The 18,554-nt window shown below is 46.1% G+C and overlaps 2 protein-coding genes across 3 annotated transcripts in view; one reads left to right on the top strand and one right to left on the bottom strand.

Moving 5' to 3' along the window:
• Positions 1 to 18,554, top strand: part of LOC126272930 (lachesin-like) — a 2,822,604-nt gene that overhangs the window by 1,955,415 nt on the left and 848,635 nt on the right. The gene's annotated exons all lie outside the window — the stretch shown is intronic.
• The window catches only part of LOC126272928 (UDP-glucosyltransferase 2-like), a 57,734-nt gene continuing 39,509 nt past the window's right edge, over positions 330 to 18,554 (bottom strand). For both annotated transcript variants that reach the window (XM_049976222.1, XM_049976223.1), the window contains exons 6-7: positions 17,006 to 17,228; positions 330 to 3,431 (exon numbers count right to left, since the gene is read on the bottom strand). In XM_049976222.1, the coding sequence (XP_049832179.1) occupies positions 3,131 to 3,431; positions 17,006 to 17,228 (524 nt within the window). In that variant the 3' untranslated portion in view covers positions 330 to 3,130. The remainder of the gene's footprint in view (positions 3,432 to 17,005; positions 17,229 to 18,554) is intronic.

The following is an 18,554-nucleotide window of genomic DNA, read 5'->3' as shown; positions in this document are numbered from 1 at the left end:
CTGTTTCAACAGCTGCATGAACTGAGGATTGTTACAAGAATCTGAGTTACGGACCTGAATCACAAGTACTACTGGAACTGATGTCTCAACATATACTTTCTACTGACAGCGCTATTTATCTTTGAGGTTAACCACAAATTTAGTTAATAAATGAGAATAGAAATGAACTATAGCTGTTGCGAACTGTAGAACATAAGATACGGAGGCAACAATGATACCTTTCCATCGCGAAAACCTTTGCGATATGGGAAATCTGTGTGGAAACAGTAATTAGTGAAATTTTATATTTAATGAAGTAAAACATACATCGGTCTACACCGACGCAAATATTAAGAGAAATGTATTTTATTACCTTACAGTCTAATTAAATAAATACTATACAATAACAATCACTTAGATTATTTAACAGCAAAAAAAAAAAAAAAAAAAAAACACTGGAATCTAGGCTGTTCAACACTGAGAGCATCCATCTTCTACTTAAGTGATATTTATGGAGATTGTTACTAATGTGGACATGGACTTTGGAGGAGAGCTGAGCGTGCCTGGAGGAGGAGGCACGTTTGGCAGCATCGATTCCGTTATTTTCCCTCTCTGAATTCTCATTCAACTTTCAACTTTGTTCACCGTAATTCGGTTTTCATAATGTTTGCGAAGCAGTGATTCCGTCAGTTACAATACGTCCCCGTCATCGACTAACAAAACTGACAGATTTGCTTTCGATAGGTGATGACGTATACGCGCCACCATTCACTGAAGAAAATGCTCAAGTTGCTTCAGTTGACAACCGTGCGTGTAGTGTGTAATTATTGTTGGCCTAGATATGATTTTACAGTTGATTTCCAAGGGAGAACTGCAAAACGTAAGGCAAGGAATACGAAACAGAAAGTGTGCAGCCGACTGCAGTAATAAAAACACGAGGCGATCGTGGACCACGGGCGTTCTCTCGATACAGGAAGTTGTGCTTCGGCGGACATGTACGAACATAACAGATTTCAGAGTGCACCGTTCGCTACCAAATTTGAATCTGTATGATGTCATAATGATACAGGCCAATGGTTGGCGGTTTGTTATTTGCAGTGCTCAGTGATTTTAGTACTACTCCGACGTCTGGACTGACTTGCCCAGACTTACAGTTAATGACTCCAAATCACGACGAAGTCGGAATTTTGAACATTAATAACCATTTATAGAGTGTAAACAACGATAAGTAACGTACACTTCATCACAGAGCGAACCAACGTGCTACACCAGAACGCTGAAATCTTTACTGCTTAATGTCGAGCGTCACGAGTTGGCATCATACCAATGCGACGCTAATAACTGGAACGTGAACAGTGTTGAGCGCCACTTTCGGTAGGCCCAGATTCTACACGAAGCTACCAACGCTTCCTACACGCCATCTCGTGCGTGTGATTTGGCTTTTCCTCATTGTAGAAATTAATTGAAGTATAAGGCGTTAGTGTAATTCATCGTTTTATTTTTACTACGTGAAAAGTAGATGATAAGCAAGTGGTTTGAATGACGAAACCTGGGCTGTGATGTAAAAGTAGCTAAGTATTTTTCTCACGCATTACAGCACCATCTGATAGCCAGATAAAAACAGCTACAAATGTTGGCGGTGGAGTGAAAGAAGATAACTGTAGACGTCTGTGGCAACTTAAGTTATTGGAAAAGCCTGCCTTGACGTGTAGATTCTCTGGAGTGTGAGTCATAAATAAGGAAAAGTAGTCCGTGACCACATGTCGATATGCACGAGATGACAAGAAACGGAGATTGTCTCTGCTCGGGGACTGAGTGTTGTCTTATCTTAACGTTTGTATCATTGTAAATGACTCCACTGTTGGTATGGCTGTAAGGGAACGTATCGAAAGCCAGTTAAAAAAAAATAGGCGCCAAGTTCCGTTGTTGTGCCTCTCATTCTGGACTTGCTGTTAACACAAGACAGACACTTAACAGCTGTAGACTCCCATAATCTGAATACGTTCCTTTCAGATAGATGTATCTGTTCATACATCAAAGTCCTGCTATGTATCAGCTAGCGCTGGCAAGATCTGGAAATAATTTATTTTAACCCTGAGGAAAAGCAGTCGTATAATGAAATGTGAGCCACACGTTTCCGATACTGCAGTGTGTGTAGGCAGTGGCAGGTCACGGGACGTTTCAGCTGTAAACACGAAGAGCCGCCTTCAAAGACAGCTACAGCGCGCGCAAGTAGTGCAGTCTTGTCGATGTTTCCTTCTAGCTTTCACAGGCACACGAAAACATTCAAAAGGTCCCTTCACCTTTCTCCATGTCAAGAAATTCAACTACTTTGCCATTTTTTGGCACAGTAACACGACAAAAACAATTTTGCTCTTATAACTGCGTGTGTGTGTGTGTATCTCTACGCGCGATGTATTTTCCTGAGTAATCAGTCAACTTGTATAGTGGAACTTGTAGGAAAATGCTCTATAACGGAGGTAAGCAATTACCTACTATGAAACTTCCTGGCAGATTAAAACTGTGTGTCCGACCGAGACTCGAACTCGGGACCTTTGCCTTCCGCGGGCAAGCGCTCTACCATCTGAGCTACCGAAGCACGACTCATGCCCGGTACTCACAGCTTTACTTCTGCCAGTATCCGTCTCCTACCTTCCAAACTTTACAGAAGCTCTCCTGCGAACCTTGCAGAACCTGCACTCCTGAAAGAAAGGATATTGCGGAGACATAGCTTAGCCGCAGCCTGGGGGATGTTTCCAGAATGAGATTTTCACTCTGCAGCGGAGTGTGCGCTGATGTGAAACTTCCTGGCAGATTAAAACTGTGTGCCCGACCGAGACTCGAACTCGGGACCTTTGCCTTTCACGGGCAAGCGCTCTACCATCTGAGCTACCGAAGCACGATTCACGCCCGGTACTCACAGCTTTACTTCTGCCAGTATCCGTCTCCTACCTTCCAAACTTTACAGAAGCTCTCGATTACCTACTAATTCATTAATGGCAGTTTCTAGATATTCACCAATGAAAAATGTCTCCAGAAGCCAAGGACTAAGAGATTCCCACTACGAGCTAGTATTCAGCCAGGTATACAAACAGCACGTCACAGGTCGGGCAACACTTTGGGGGACGGTGTCGGCCCAGTACGCGGTCACTCAGGTGGCTCTGAACCGCCTATCGATCCGCGACCTCTTGCGCTTCCTCTGACTTTGAGTGCACAGGCAGTTTTTGAGGAGGATCCAGGTGAGCGTGGTGGTGAGGCAGAAGGTGCAGGCGATGAAGGCGAGCACGTCGAGCAGCAGGTACTGGTACCAGCTGAGCCGCAGCGAGGCAGGCCGCATGTGCGGCGCGCCGCGGTGCCGCATCACGTACTCCGTCCAGTACACCGCCTCCTCCAGCGGCGTCCGCGGCCGGTCGCGGAACTGCCACGACAGCTCTCTGGCGCGCAGCCGGTACCTGGGCAGCAGGCGGAAGGCACACTCAGTTACAGAGTCCTCTCGTCCGTCAGAGTGCATTGCACGAAATACGTGTAGTACGTAAAGAAATGTGAATGCTGGACCACTTCTTTCGCTTTCTGATACATGGCGCTGTAATAGTTACAAACGTAAAGTGCGAGGTATCACGAAACATTCCGCCAATGCGGCCGGTATTTGCTTCGTGATACATTACCCGCGTTAAAACGGACCGTTTACCAATTGCGGAAAAGGTCGATATCGTGTTGATGTATGGCTATTGTGATCAAAATGACCAACGGGCGTGTGCTATGTATGCTGCTCGGTATCCTGGACGACACCATCCAAGTGTCCGGACCGTTCGCCGCATAGTTACGTTATTTAAGGAAACAGGAAGTGTTCGGTCACATGTCAACCACGACCTGCAACAAATGGTGATGCCCAAGTAGGTGTTTTAGCTGCTGTCGTGGCTAATCCGCACATCAGTAGCAGACAGACTGCGCTAGAATCGGAAATCTCTAAAACGTCGGTCTATGCAACAAGAATTGCATGGCGACGACTTTGAACGTCGTGTACAGTTCTGCCACTGGACACAAGAGAAATTACGGGACGATGACAGATTTTGAGCACGCGTTCTATTTAGCGACGAAGCGTCATTCACCAACAGCAGTAACGTAAACCGACATAATATGCACTATTGGGTAACGGAAAATCCACGATGGCTGCGACAAGTGGAACATCAGCGACCTTGGCGGGTTAATGTATGGTGCGGCATTATGGGAGGAAAGGTAATTGGCCCCCCTTTTATCGATGGCAATGTAAATGGTGCATTGTATGCTGATTTCCTACGTAATGTTCTACCGATGTTACTACAAGATGTTTCACTGCATGACAGAATGGTGATGTACTTCTAATATGATGGATGGACGGCACATAGCTCGCGTGCGGTTGAAGCGGTATCGAATAGCATATATCAAGACACGTGAATTGGTCGTCAAAGCACCATACCATGCCTCGCACGTTCACCGAATCTGACGTTCCCGGATTTCTTTCTGTGGGTAAAGCTGAAAGATATTTGTTATCGTGATCCACCGACAAAGCCTGACAACAATGCATTGTCAATGCATGTGCGAACATTACTCATGACGAACTACTCGCTGTTGAGAGGAATGTCGTTACACGTATTGCCAAATGCATTCACGTTGACGGACATCATTTTGAGCATTTATTGCATTAATGTGTTATTCACAGGTAATCACGCTGTAACAGCATGCGTTCTCAGAAATGATACGTTCACAGTAGTACATATGTCACACTGGCACAACCGAAATAAAATGTTCATACGTACCTACGTTCTGTATTTTAATTTAAAAAACCTACCTGTTACCAAATGTTCGTCAAAAATTGTGAGCCATATGTTTGTGACTATTACAGCGCCATCTATCACAAAGCGAAAAAAGTCCAACCTAAAGCATTCATATTTCTTTACGTACTACACGAATATGTAATAAAAATGGGAGTTCCTATTAAAAAAACGCAATTGATATCCGTTTGACGTTTGGCTGCGCTATCTGACGGGCCAACCATAGCGCCATCTGGTTTGCCCCTTCAAACTATACAAGTTTCGTTCTTTGTAATTTTTTCGTTTGACGCTTATTTCGTGAGATATTTGGCCCGATCACGATCAATGGACCACCTTGTATAATCAATCTGAAACCATGCGGTGTGTTCAGGTCTCTTCCATGTATACATCCTCCTTTCATGATTGTTAAACCAAGTATTGGCTACGATTTAATTATACACTGAGCAAAATTCTACCAGGCAGCTTCCTCTTTCTTCCCTTTCTCCCAGTTCATATTCACCTACTATTTTTCCTTCTCTTCCTTTTCCTACTATCGAATTCCAGTCCCCCATCACGATTAAACTGTCCTTTCCCTTAATTCTCTGAATAATTTCTTTTATCTCATCAAACATTATTTCAGTCTCTTCATCATTTGCGCAGCTAGTTAGAATATAAACTTGCCGTACTGTAGCGGTTGTTGGCTTCTTTTCTATTTCGGCTATGATAATGAGATCATTATCCTTTTCGTAGTAGCTCACCCGCATTCCTATTTTCTTATTCATTATTGGATATATTCCAGCATGCTGACAAAATGCTGCACTTTGATGTGACGAACAGGTTATGGCTAGTGACCAGGAAACGAACCAGACTTCTCTTTCCATTTCGCGCTCAGTCGCTCGAACTATTGTCCTATTCGCGCCTATTCCACTCTCAAACTCGCACTATCGCCAATATCTCCTCCTATTATAACCGAAAACACGGGTGGTTCTCCATTCTGGAAGAGGCCCATCCGAAGAATACTTCTGGTGCAGAACTCCCGTATGGCAAAAAATTCATTTGTCAACGTATATTAAAAATTGAGATTGAACCACATAACAGACATAAATATTGACTTAAGTAGACGCATGAATCTTCTATGAAAGAAAACAAAGATTATGAAACGACCAGCGGCCCTGAAGAAATGGTAGGTAACAGATTTAGAAAGAAAAAGAAAACAAGGTAAGATATTTGCTTTTGATGATGTGAAATGGAATAAAATGTTTAAGTTATTTAGCAATGTACTGTATGAGTGGCACCCAAACGCGTTAAGACAAATGTCCCAGTGGCAGAAGAGACGATCAATTCCCTTTCCGGAGAACGCGATCGGCCGCTGGTGGATCCACAACTGCACCCATTATTGCACTTCCTCATCCGACTGAAACCGACGTCCACATACATCTTTCTCCAGGTCGCCAAAGATGTGGAAATAACGTGGTGAAAGATCAGGTCTGTACGAAGGATGTTGTAATGTTGCCCATCCAGATCGCTGAAGCGCAGCTTTCAGCCAATTGGCAGTGGGGGAGGAGGGGGGCGGGGGGCGGCCGTTATCATGCAACAGGATGATTCCCTCCGACGGCCCGAGCGCAAACGGCAAAGTGAACAGCTGAAATATCCCACAACTCTCCCACCAAAGACATACCCTTCAAGCTTTCCCGGCGGATGTGTTGTAAATAGTCTTCACGGGTTTGCCACCGCACAGAGCCGTAGGTACACCCGTGAAGATTATTTACACATCCAAAAATGTTGTATTTTAGGCTTAAGTAGTTCTTAGTCTAGGGGACTGATGACCTCAGATGTTGAGTCCCAAATTGCTCAGAGCCATTTGAACCATTTTTCGATGTGACGAACAGGTTGTGACTAGAATGAGATTTTCACTCTGCAGCGGAGTGTGGGCTGATGTGAAACTTCCTGGAAGATTATAACTGTGTGCCCGACCGAGACTCGAATTCAGGACCTCTACCGGGCACTTGCCCGCGAAAGGCTAACGTCCCGAGTTCGAGTTTGGGTCGGGCCCACAGTTTTAATCTGCCAGGAAGTTTCATATCAGCTAACACTCCGGCGCAGAGTGAAAATCTCATTGTGGAAACATCCCCCCAGGCTGTGGCTAAGCCATGTCTCCGCAATATACTTTCTTTCAGGAATGCTAGTTCTGCAAGGTTCGCCGGAGAGCTTCTTTAAAGTTTCGAAGGTACGAGACGAGATACTGGCAGAAGTAAAGCTGTGAGGGCTGGGCGTGAGTCGTGCTTCGGTAGCTCACATGGTCATTCTGCTTTCGGCTGCGGTGGGGCGAGGACGTCCGCTGCGCCCCGCCGTGCGCGACCGTGAGCGCTTGCTTGTGTTTACCTTCTCGCGGCGCGAGTTGTATTAGTTTCAAGTTCGGTGCGACTATGGCACACACATGGCGCCACGATACGATCAAAATTACCTTCCAACCAGATCACGCGCGTCCTCGAGCCTATGAAATAGAACAGTTCATACGAGACGATCTACGTTTAGATCCGGCGACTGTCGTCGGAATACATTTTTCTATAACGGCGAGCGTGGTTTATGTTAAAATGACCAGTGCAGAGGTCTGCGCGACAGTGGTGTCTAAATACTCGAACTCTCTCAGATTCAAACATTCTGACGGGCATATCGGTGCAGTGACGGTGGATCATGCAGGCATGGGCCTAAGGACTGTAAGGGTTTTTGAGCTCCCCTTCGAGGTCCCAGAGGAAGTTGTCAAGGCCGCCTTCCGACCGTACGGCAATGTTATCAACCACGTTGCAGAAAAGTGGTAAACTTTCTCGACGTATAAGGTCTACAATGGTGTGCGCCAAATTAAAATTGAGCTCAAGAAACATGTGCCGTCCTATTTGAACATCGGTGGCTGTCGTGCAATCATCATGTACGACGGTCAGCCGCGTACCTGTTCCGGATGTGGGCAGGAAGGCCATGTTCGATCGAGCTGCTTACAACGTCGAATTACGCAGATACCAGTGGGAGACTCCGTTTCCCCGACGGGGACGACAATCCTGCCCCTCACGTACGCTCAGACGACGATGCGCACCATAGTTGAGGACAAAACGGGCGATCAGACACACCCATCGACGCCAGAAGTACCAAGGGAGGAAGAGGAAGGACCCCCGATGCCAACCCATATGTCGCCCCCTCCACAGCAACAACAGCAGCAACAGTCCCACGGACTCCAGACGCAACGTAACATCCAGAACGCGATGGACGTGGACGCGAACATTGTCCCGACCGCGGCTTTCCTAGCGGAAGGTGATACGACGCTGGATTGCCTCCCACATTCGGATACGGATGTCCACGTTCGCAAGCAACGTTCGCCTCGACGACGGAAGCGACGTCGGCGGACCCCTTCAGACGATTGCCTCCTACACACGGCCGGTCAAGACGGTGACATCTCCTCAGACGGCATGGATGCTGCGCCTGCTGAGAATCTAAGTGGTGTAGACGGTTCACTTGCCCATACCACGAGTGCCAAGTTACTTCTTGCACCACGGATTCAGCAGGTCGCGTCGATGGATGGCGCTCCGTCTACCTCTAACAAAGACGACGTACGTGCGGGAGATTTAGGTGCCGATCAGCTACACAGCATCGTGTTGCAGCCACTGTGGTCGGACGATGTTGAGGAACTTCCTAAAGAGGGCACGGGTGACAGCGGAGATGCCACTCCTATCGTAAAAGACGCATAATTTGTAACGAATTTGGTAGGTCCGGCATCTCTTGCGGTTAGCTTTGATTGCCATGGGGTCTACCCTAGGTGAAGAGGCTAGGCAGCACACCTTTCGCCTAGCCACAATCAATATCAACGCGATAAGGGCACCACACAAACTGACAATGCTACAACGCATGCTTGATGCGGCGGACGTCGACGTGGCCCTCTTACAGGAAGTATGTGTCGCTAGTTTCCCTGACTTCTACGGATATACCGCCCACATCTCTCACGCCTCTTCTACCGATTGTGGTGTGGCTGTTCTGCTACGGGACGGTTTGGAGGCTACGGACGTACTGTACTTACCAAGTGCAAGAGCCATGGCAGTAACTGTCAACGGTGTACGACTCATCAATGTCTATGCCCCTTCAGGATCAGGGAGACGGAGAGATCGGGCCCGCTTCTTTTCGGAAGATATCACACGTCTATTTATGGGCCGCTTAGACGATATGGTGATCGGAGGAGATTTTAACTGTACATTATCTCCGTCTGATCAGCAGCCACATCACGTCCCGTGTGCGGAGTTGGAAATGCTAGTGCGTGACCTCCACCTGATTGACACGTGGCGCCATATCCATGGCCCAGCTCCTGGATACACCCACTATACAAGTCATTCATCAAGTCGGTTAGACAGGATTTACGTCACAAGCACCCTTTCGACGGCGACGAGAAGAGCAGAGCTCTGGCCCTCTGCATTCACCGACCACACAGCCTATATTTGCACCATTGCCCTCCCAGCTGCACGTGTGTGGCGCAGTAGGCCCCCCTGGAAACTGAACGCCGCCCATCTGGACGAGCCGGCATGTAAACGTGCTATCGAAGAGTCGTGGAACGCGTCCTTACAGCGTCGTGGTCGTTACCGATCGGCCCTCAGTTGGTGGATTGAATGTGCCAAGCCTGCTCTTAGGCGCACCTTCATGGTTTACGGCCGAGAAGCGGCGGCATGGAGGAGGAGCACGGAAAACTTTTATTACACCGTCCTACGGGAATGTCTTGCTATGGAGCCCTCACCTGACCGGCAGATCATAGTCAACCGCGCGAAAGCGCAACTCATCTCCTTAGCACGCCATCATTTACAAGGTGCTGTTATACGGTCGCGTGCTCCAGACATGATACAATCAGAAAGGCCATCTATGCACCACGTGCTCCTAGAACGCAGGGGGCGCCGTAGGGCACTGGTAACCGACATGATAACGGACGACGGACGACACGTGGCAGAACAAGCAGATATAGCAGAAGCCTTCTATGGGCATTACGCTCAACTTTATTCAGCAGTGCTCCCTGATATGGCGACGGTAGACTCCGTTTCAGCACATGTCCACGGTACAGTTCCACCAGACATGGTACCGACTTTACTGGGAGAAGTGACAGAAGAGGAAGTGCTCGACGCCATTGGTAAAGGTGCTCCCCATAAATCACCAGGAATCGATGGATTACCATTAGAGTTCTATCGAGCATTTAAACAACTGTTGGTACCGTGTTGGGTTGAAATTTGTCAGGAATTGTTGTCCCCGGGTATACCGCTGCCTGCACCGTTCTTGGAAGGACTGATTTTCCCCATCCATAAGCCGAAGGGTCGGAATCATGTCCGCGATTATCGCCCCTTAACGTTATTGAACAGCGACTTCAAGATCTTTTCGAGGCTGCTATCAGAACGTCTTCGGGGCACACTATTGCACGTCCTGTCCAGCGATCAGATGTCCTTGGGGGGACCCAACAACATCAGAACTGCGTTATGTCGTTACAGAGATCTCATCTCCCTTGCACGGGTGAGACGTTTGCCGGCAGCCCTGGCGTCTATCGACTTTAGCCAGGCTTTTGACCGTGTGGGCCACACTTTCCTCACTGCCGTTCTACGGCGCATGGAATATCCCGACCCCTTTATCACAGTGTTGACACGCCTTCTGCATGGGGCTACTTCTCGAGTTCTTGTTAATGGAAGACTGACGGCACCCATGCCGATCCGCCGATCAGTACGACAGGGATGTCCATTATCAACATTGTTATTTGCATTGGCCTTAGAACCCTTGTTGTGTGGTCTCCGAGACAGGCTCACTGGGATACAGTTCGGCGGCTCCATCTATCGCTGCACCGCATATGCGGATGATTTGATGATCGTCATACGAGGAGCTGACGATATGGCCGCGACGTTGGACTGGATTGCAACCTACGGTACAGCTTCTGGTAGCCAAATCAACGTTGACAAATCTGTCGCCTTGAGCATCGGGATTGGGCTACCGCAGGAACACATTGCCCCCTTACACTTCAGTGATACTCTCCGCTGCTTGGGCTTAGATCTCATGAACGACATGCGACGCGCGACGACGCTCAATTATCGACGCCTTCTTCACCAAATTAGGGCCGGAATTGCAAATCAGCGCTTGCGATCCCTCAACATCGTTCAGCGGGCGTATTATGATACGCCAATGTATACCTTGCGTCCCGCATACCGCATGTCGCCCAAACGCTACCCATCCCGAAACCCTTGGCTCGTAGCATTATGGCAGCGCTGGGATACTTCGTCACTGCTGGTATGTTACTGAAGATCAGATACGTATCTCTTACTCTCCCCAAGGAAAAAGGTGGTCTCGGCCTAGTCAACGTCCATGATAGGGCCATTGCCCTCTATGTTAGCTCACATTTATGTCTGCTGCGCCGTTGTCCTACGAGCCTCACGAGTCTGCTTCTGACGGCGCTACGACCTACTTCACTAAGAGCGCCGGTGCCACTACAGGACATCCCAGCGCCCCTCTTTTATATAGGACGTTTCTATTTAGAACAAAGTTATTGCAGTGTAGCGCTCACGACACCACAAATGGCCACAACTCGACGTATTTATCACGACATGATGCAACGCCACCCCCTAAATGTGGTCGAACTAAAATATCCTGACGTACGGTGGCGCGTTGTGTGGAAGACTGTACACGATGCCATGCTTGATTCCGACGTTGTTTCCCAATGGTACGTAGTCGTTAATGGGAAGCCGGTGACGCAAGAACGTCTCTACAATATCCACATGGCAGAATCTCCTAATTGTGTGGGTTGTAACACAGTAGATTCTGACGAGCACCGCCTCAGCTGCGGAGAGGCGGAACCGGTTTGGCACCTTGTGCGGCAGATGCTGGCTTATGTCTTGCGAGTTAGGCCGGAGCATATATCTGCACGCACGTTATTGTTTCCGGATGAGACATTTTACCCCAAGACTCGAACCAACTCCGTCACCTGGATACGTGAACATGCGGTCCATTACCTCTGTCGTGACGGACACAAGAATTTCCTTGACTTCTGGCTCTATTTGCAAGAAAGACATCATGCTATTTCCGGGCATACCAGATATCGACAATGCTTCGCACACTACCTATGGAGCGCCTTTCACAGCCCCCCGTGCAGCTGGAATGTTCCAGGCAGTGGCAGATGAGGTCAGAACAAACTGCAAACGAGCATATATTGAACAATCTTTATCAGTGGGCGCAGTCAATGGGAAGCCTAACTACGACGTGGTAGCTTTCTTTTTCATGTTATTTACGTTTAATATCTTCGATGGTGTCTACATTCTGTTTTAGTTTTCCAGGCTTGATTAACTATGGCTGTTCGCACATTGATACCTATATAAATAAATAAAAAAGATTAAAAAAAAGTGGGCAGGAGACCTGCGTTTAGAATCCTAATAAATACACAAGAACAAACTAAGAACAAAATGAACAACAAATCAAATATAATAACGTATTATACCCTTTCCTTTCTCCTTTTATTATTTTTTTATATTAAAAGTTCAGAGGCATATTTAATTTTTGTTTCGTTCGCAAAATCTAAAGTGGTGGCGAACGGCCGTCCTAGTTAACTGTAGGATGAAAGTGGCGGTGGCACTATCTTTGTTTTTGTTTTTAGGTTAGATAGGTAAAAAAAACAAAAAATAAAAAATAAAATTTTTTTTAAAAAAAGGCAAAGGTCCCGAGTTCGAGTCAATCAAAAAAATAAAAATAAAAAATAAAAATAAAAACAAAAAAAGTGGTTAAGGCGTTGGACAAAAAAAAAAGATGGTAGAGCACTTGCCCGCGAAAGGCAAAGGTCCCGAGTTCGAGTCCCGGTCGGGCACACAGTTTTAATCTGCCAGGAAGTTTCAGGTTATGACTAGTGACCAGGAAACGAACAAGACTTCTCTTTCCATTTCGCGCTCAGTCGCTCGAACTATTAGCTTATCCTCGCTTATTCCACTCTCAAACTCGCACTATCACCATTGTCTCCTCCTATTACAACCGCAAATACGGATGGTTCTCCATTCTAGGAGAGACCCATCCGAGGAACACATCTGGTGCAGAACGACCTTATGGCGAAAAATTCATGTGTCGTGACATATTAAAAACTGAGAGTGAACCATATCACAATAGACATAAAAAATGACTTAAGTAGTCACATGAATCTTCTATAAAAGAAGACGACGAAATATTGTAAATAGATTATGAAAGGACCAGCGGCACTGAAGAAATGGTAGATGACAGATTTAGAAAAAAAATCCGAAGTTCAAAAATGGTTCAAATGACTCTGAGTACTGTGCGACTTAAATTCTGAGGTCATCAGTCGCCTAGAGCTTAGATCTAATTAAACCTAACAACCTAAGGACATCACACACATCCATGCCCGAGGCAGGATTCGAACCTGCGACCGTAGTGGTCACTCGGTTACAGACTGTAGCGCCTAGAACCGCACGGCCAATTCCGCCGGAAACTTCGCTGGAAGTGTTGGTACAGTGTTTCACATTCATCATTCCATCCGGAACATATTCTTTTCTGTAACCTCTTGGCATACACTTTTTAGCTGTTGCTGTTACTACACTAACGAAGCGTTGATGATTCTTATGTGATGGAGGTATCCAGCGAATGGTGTCATCCAGTTCCGTTGAAAACTTCGTCCAGTCAGCTTTCTGGAAGTATCATCGAGCATGCGGGGTTGCAAATCTCAGTGTACAGTACAAATAACAAAGCTAGACTTTGACATTTCTGGCATATAAGCAACTTGTATGATAAGGCACTTTTCTGTTCCCTATAGGTCTGATTGTGTTGAGTCCCCAAATCATCAGAATAATTGATTATAGTGGCCGCCCTTGCATCTCACCATCAGGGTGACTGATTTCGGTGTATGTTTCCACTCAACCGCCACAACTCTCGACGCGGCTACCGACGCTGCATAAACCACAAGCATTGTAATAACGTGAAATGTCCATGAAGTGATAGTGGTGGGTGCACCTGCTATGGATACTCACCGATATCAAGCACCCCAATGCGAGGCTCAACCGAATTCACCAATATCAAGCACCCCGACGGGAAGAGAGAACTATAATTTCCACGTCGTTGTTCCTAGAACACGCTAAACGTAGTTTCCATCTAGACAGTGAAACTACTAATTATATTGTACTGTACAGTCAAATGTACAACATTACAGTAAATTTCTAACATAAATGTCAACAGCTAGAATACAAAAGTTTACATTTACATCGCATAACAAATGTACAATCGAATGAGTCGGTTCTTGCTTGGGAACACAGGCACACTTGAAATTTATCGATTCCAGCAGCATCTTCCACGAATTTGACACAAAGATTTGAGTAAATCGTTCATATTTTTGGGGGGAAAATAAAAGCATGCAATAAAAATGGAGGGTTCCTGTTTGAAAACGCAACACTGACCCCCGCCCACCCAGGAGGTGTGGGTAGGAGATGGTTAGTTGTGACACAGACAGACGTGTGCTTTACAAATAATAACTTTTCAACTAGAAAATGTTTTTCGTACGAGACCTCGTTTTCGAGATGTTTCGTTGTCTCAAGTTAAAACAGACAACCTGTATAGTAAAGGCGATGAGGGAAGCAAATGACCAAATTGATGTTGGAGTTGTTTGTCACAGACAGAAAATCGGTATGATATGGTTTGCTGATGATGTACCACTTGTTGCCACAAGTGTCGAGGGACTGAGTCAGGTCGTTAGTGAAATGGAATGTGTGGTACCTGTCGGCTATAATATAACGCTTGTGACGTAAAACAGTAAAAAGTTGTGGCTAGAGACTAGACTTGTAAAAAACCGTATTCGAAAGAGTTTTTTCTATAATATCCCATCTGTTTTATTAATTCCGGACACGTAACCCATTCCTACCGCGTATAACATTTTTCTAATTTTGTATATGCATTTATACAGATTACATTTTTAATACAAACTAGATTGTTGTTCACTTTAATTTGATTTGTATGTGTGTGTGTGTGTGTTATGGGTGCTGTTAGTCTTTGCTTATACAGGAACTTTATTTTTTCACCTTTAAGCAGGTACCTTTCATATACCATTACTCATGCCTTAGGCAATAATCCACATGACGGTCGGATTCGGTATCTGGATCACTAGATTCACGCTATGATGAATGAGATTTACACACTTCTTACAAACAGAAATACAGTTTGTTATAGCTCCAAATATCGAAATATAGCTGTTTATACCCTCTTTCCTAAATAATTTGTTGGTCATGTGCGCGTAGTTACACGGAAGAAAATCTTAGTCTTGGTCACCATTTTCATTTTTATGTACAACATCTTCAGGAGCAATAGAGCTGTATAGTATGTTTTTGTATAGGGTCGGCCTTTAGCAAAATACCTTAAAGTAGACAAATTGTTTATGCCAAAATTACGATTTGAAAACTTGTTATTTCTATGTATGAAATTATTTAATTCTGTGTGTGTCTATTTACATAATGTTTCACTTACATTTTCCTTTTAATCACTTCATCACTGTCAAACACTATATATTGAGTTGTCAGTATCACTGTCACTGTAATTGTTTCACAGCTTTACCAGCTGTAAAAACAATTGTGGCGGGCAGTGGAACAATTTAAGGTGTAAAAACAAGATGGCTGACAGTGCAACAGTTGAAGGTGTTCCTGGCGGCTGTTCTGAATCTTTCAAAGGTGTTTGTGATTTTTTTTTGCCTTCGTGTGTGTGTGTGTGTGAGTGTAAAAAGGGAGAGAGAGAGAGAGAGAGAGAGAGAGAGAGAGAGAGAGAGAGTGACAGTAGGTTTAAGGATTTATTTTATTTTTATTTTGTGTGTGTTTGTGTGGAGGTGGGGGTAGGATGGTGAGTGCGTGTGTGTGGGTGGAGGGGGGGTGGGGTGAGAGCTCTATTGGTTGGTCTTGTCTAACAATTCCTTGAGGGCAGAGAATAGAGTTCTATTGCAGAGAGCTGTGTATTCATTTATCATTTGTTGACCTACCACTATGGCTTTTTGATCTGATAATTTTCTTCAATTAGTTTTTGTGGGGGCCTGTTACTGCATTTGAGAATTTTCAAATCCGTATTGATGTTTGTTGGGTTATGTTTCATGTCCATGAGGTGTTCAGCCAATGTGGAATGAGAGCTGTTACTTTTTAATGGTCTTCTGTGTATCTGGTACTAACGTTTCTGCTTGTCTGCCCTATATAAACCTATACAAACTGCTTTGCAGTACTGGCATGTTAGTTGGGAAATACCAGATGTGTTCATATTGTTAAAGCAAACACGGGAGAAAAGAGCTTCAACCCCAAGTTGAGCTGTATAATGCTTCGCTCCCTACTCTTGCATTCAACTGTCCATCCCTGTTTCTCTTCTTCCTGTCTTGGACGTTCACTACACGCAGTTCCCTCTGTTTCATAATGTATGTGATAAAAGTTTGCTTAATCGGTAATCCTCCTGTGATATTTCATGTGAATGCATTCAAGACTTCATTAATTCATGGTCATCCACTTTTTCATGGGCAATTTCGTCAGAAATGTTGAGGTGATTTATGAATTTATAGCTACGTCAGTCAGATCTATTCTAAATTTGTTGACTCTGTTATCGGAGAGACTGTCCTGGCAGAAAACACTTACGAACTAGATACAGCACTGAACAACAGCATTACCCAGAGACTACGGCGACTTTGCGAGTATTGCTTGTCATCTTTACAATCCAAAGGAAATAACTTACAATGGAATGATTAAATACTGTTAAGATATTTGTTTAATGACACAGTCTGTAAGTAGGCTGTTTAGGTTTATTTATTGGTAACGCCGCCGCCACGTAGCGCTGTGTATGAAAATCACTGGTTGTGCCGTGTGCAGTCTGTGGCTGGTTTGCATTGTTGTCTGCCATTGTAGTGATGGGAAGCGGCAGCTGGATGCTAACAACGCGTGGCGTTGCGCAGTTGGAGGTGAGCCGCCAGCAGTGGTGGACGAACCCACAGACTACGGCGAATTTGCGAGTATTGCTTCCTACGAGAGCTGCCGAGAAGCAGCGTAAAGACATATCGAGGTTTCACGTTCTGCGTATCAGCAAAGCCCCGCGAGTCCTTAACAGGTTAACGTGCAAGAAAGTTGGGTGGAACGTGGTTGTAGGTATAAACAGACAATAGCAATTTCAAGAAAGGAGAGAAACAGTAATTGCTATCCCGGGCGAAGGAAACCCACTGTGTTAGAGAAAAATGATCTCACTTGGAACCGGGCGCGGTGATCCTCCGCAGCGCGTAGACGAGCAGGTCGGTGTTAACGTAGTCCAGCTCGAACTGCATGGCGACGCCGTGGCGCACCATGTTGGGCACGTTGAGCTTCTGGTCGGCGAACAGCGGGATCCCGAGCACCGGCACTCCGCAGTGCACCGCCTCCAGCGTCCCCATGAGGCCGCCGTGGGAGATGAACGCCCGCAACTTGTGGTGACCTGAAGGACGTGAAGAAGGACTGGTCTTTGATCGTCCAGGCGAGCGAAAATACGTTTTCCGTGATAAGATAGCCGACGTGAATACCATACAGGTAGTTGGATTCTCGTGGTTGAGATGCCTGTGGAAGCTACCCTGGCCGTCAGCGTGCAGACTGGGCGTAACGCGTGATGTCAGAGCCTTTTATCACGCGTAGCTTGTTTGTGCCCTATAAAGGACACACTCCTTATCAGAGGTCGTGCAGGAACTGATCTCTGCCGGCCGCGGTGGTCTCGCGGTTCTAAGCGCGCAATCCGGAACCGTGCTACTGCTACGGTCGCAGATTCGAATCCTGCCTCGGGCATGGATGTGTGTAATGTCCTTAGGTTAGTTAGGTTTAAGTAGTTCTAAGTTCTAGGGGACTGATGACCACAGCAGTTGAGACCCATAGTGCTCAGAGCCATTAGAACTGATCTCTGATCGTGTACCATGAGTAGCTAGATCCGGGAAACCATGCCGCACGGCCACAGCTTGTTGACGGCAGCGGTTGCCACTGGCTGAGGTATACTGCACACACTGACCGCTGTCAAGCAAACCGTTCGCCCATACTACTAGTAGCAGCAACCTCTATTCCCAGCCGCCGCCTTATCCGCGCACGCAGCCCAGATTCTTCACAGAACAGAACTCCCGTGTGGAAAACAGTGTCCTCATTATCAAACACTGACTGAGTATAATCTGAGTAACTTGCGATAGGTTTTCACTAAAGGTAGTTCTTGGCGCGATTAAATTTTACGACGTAGTATCTCTTGAATTATATGTCGTATAGTGATATAATTTTACTGGTAGGTTCAATGGTGTTTATGGCTATTGTCTGCAAGATATGTTGTGGTTCAAATGGTTCTGAGCACTATGGGACTCAACTGCTGTGGTCATTAGTCCCCTAGAACTTAGAACTACTTAAACCTAACTAACCTAAAGACATCACACACATCCATGCCCAAGGCAGGATTCGAACCTGCGACCGTAGCAATCGCACGGTTCCGGATTGCGCGCCTAGAACCGCGAGACCACCGCTGCCGGCGATATGTTGTGAAGCCGTCCTTAGTGGCCGAGTGGTTCTAGCCGCTTCAGTCCGGAACCGCGCGACTGATGCGGTCGCAGGTTCGAATCCTGCCTCGGGCATGGATGTGTGTGATGTCCTTAGGTTAGTTAGGTTTAAGTAGTTCTAAGTTCTAGGGGACTGATGACCACAGATGTTAAGTCCAATAGTGCCCACAGCCATTTGAACCATTTTTTATGTTGTGAATAGTAAAATTGGAAATTTGTGGTAAATTCCTATGGGACCAAAC

This window comes from Schistocerca gregaria, chromosome 5, assembly GCF_023897955.1.
Source record: "Schistocerca gregaria isolate iqSchGreg1 chromosome 5, iqSchGreg1.2, whole genome shotgun sequence".
NCBI lineage: Eukaryota > Metazoa > Arthropoda > Insecta > Orthoptera > Acrididae > Schistocerca > Schistocerca gregaria.
Note: the sequence above shows the minus strand (reverse complement) of the source record. Positions and strands in the feature narration are given on the sequence as shown.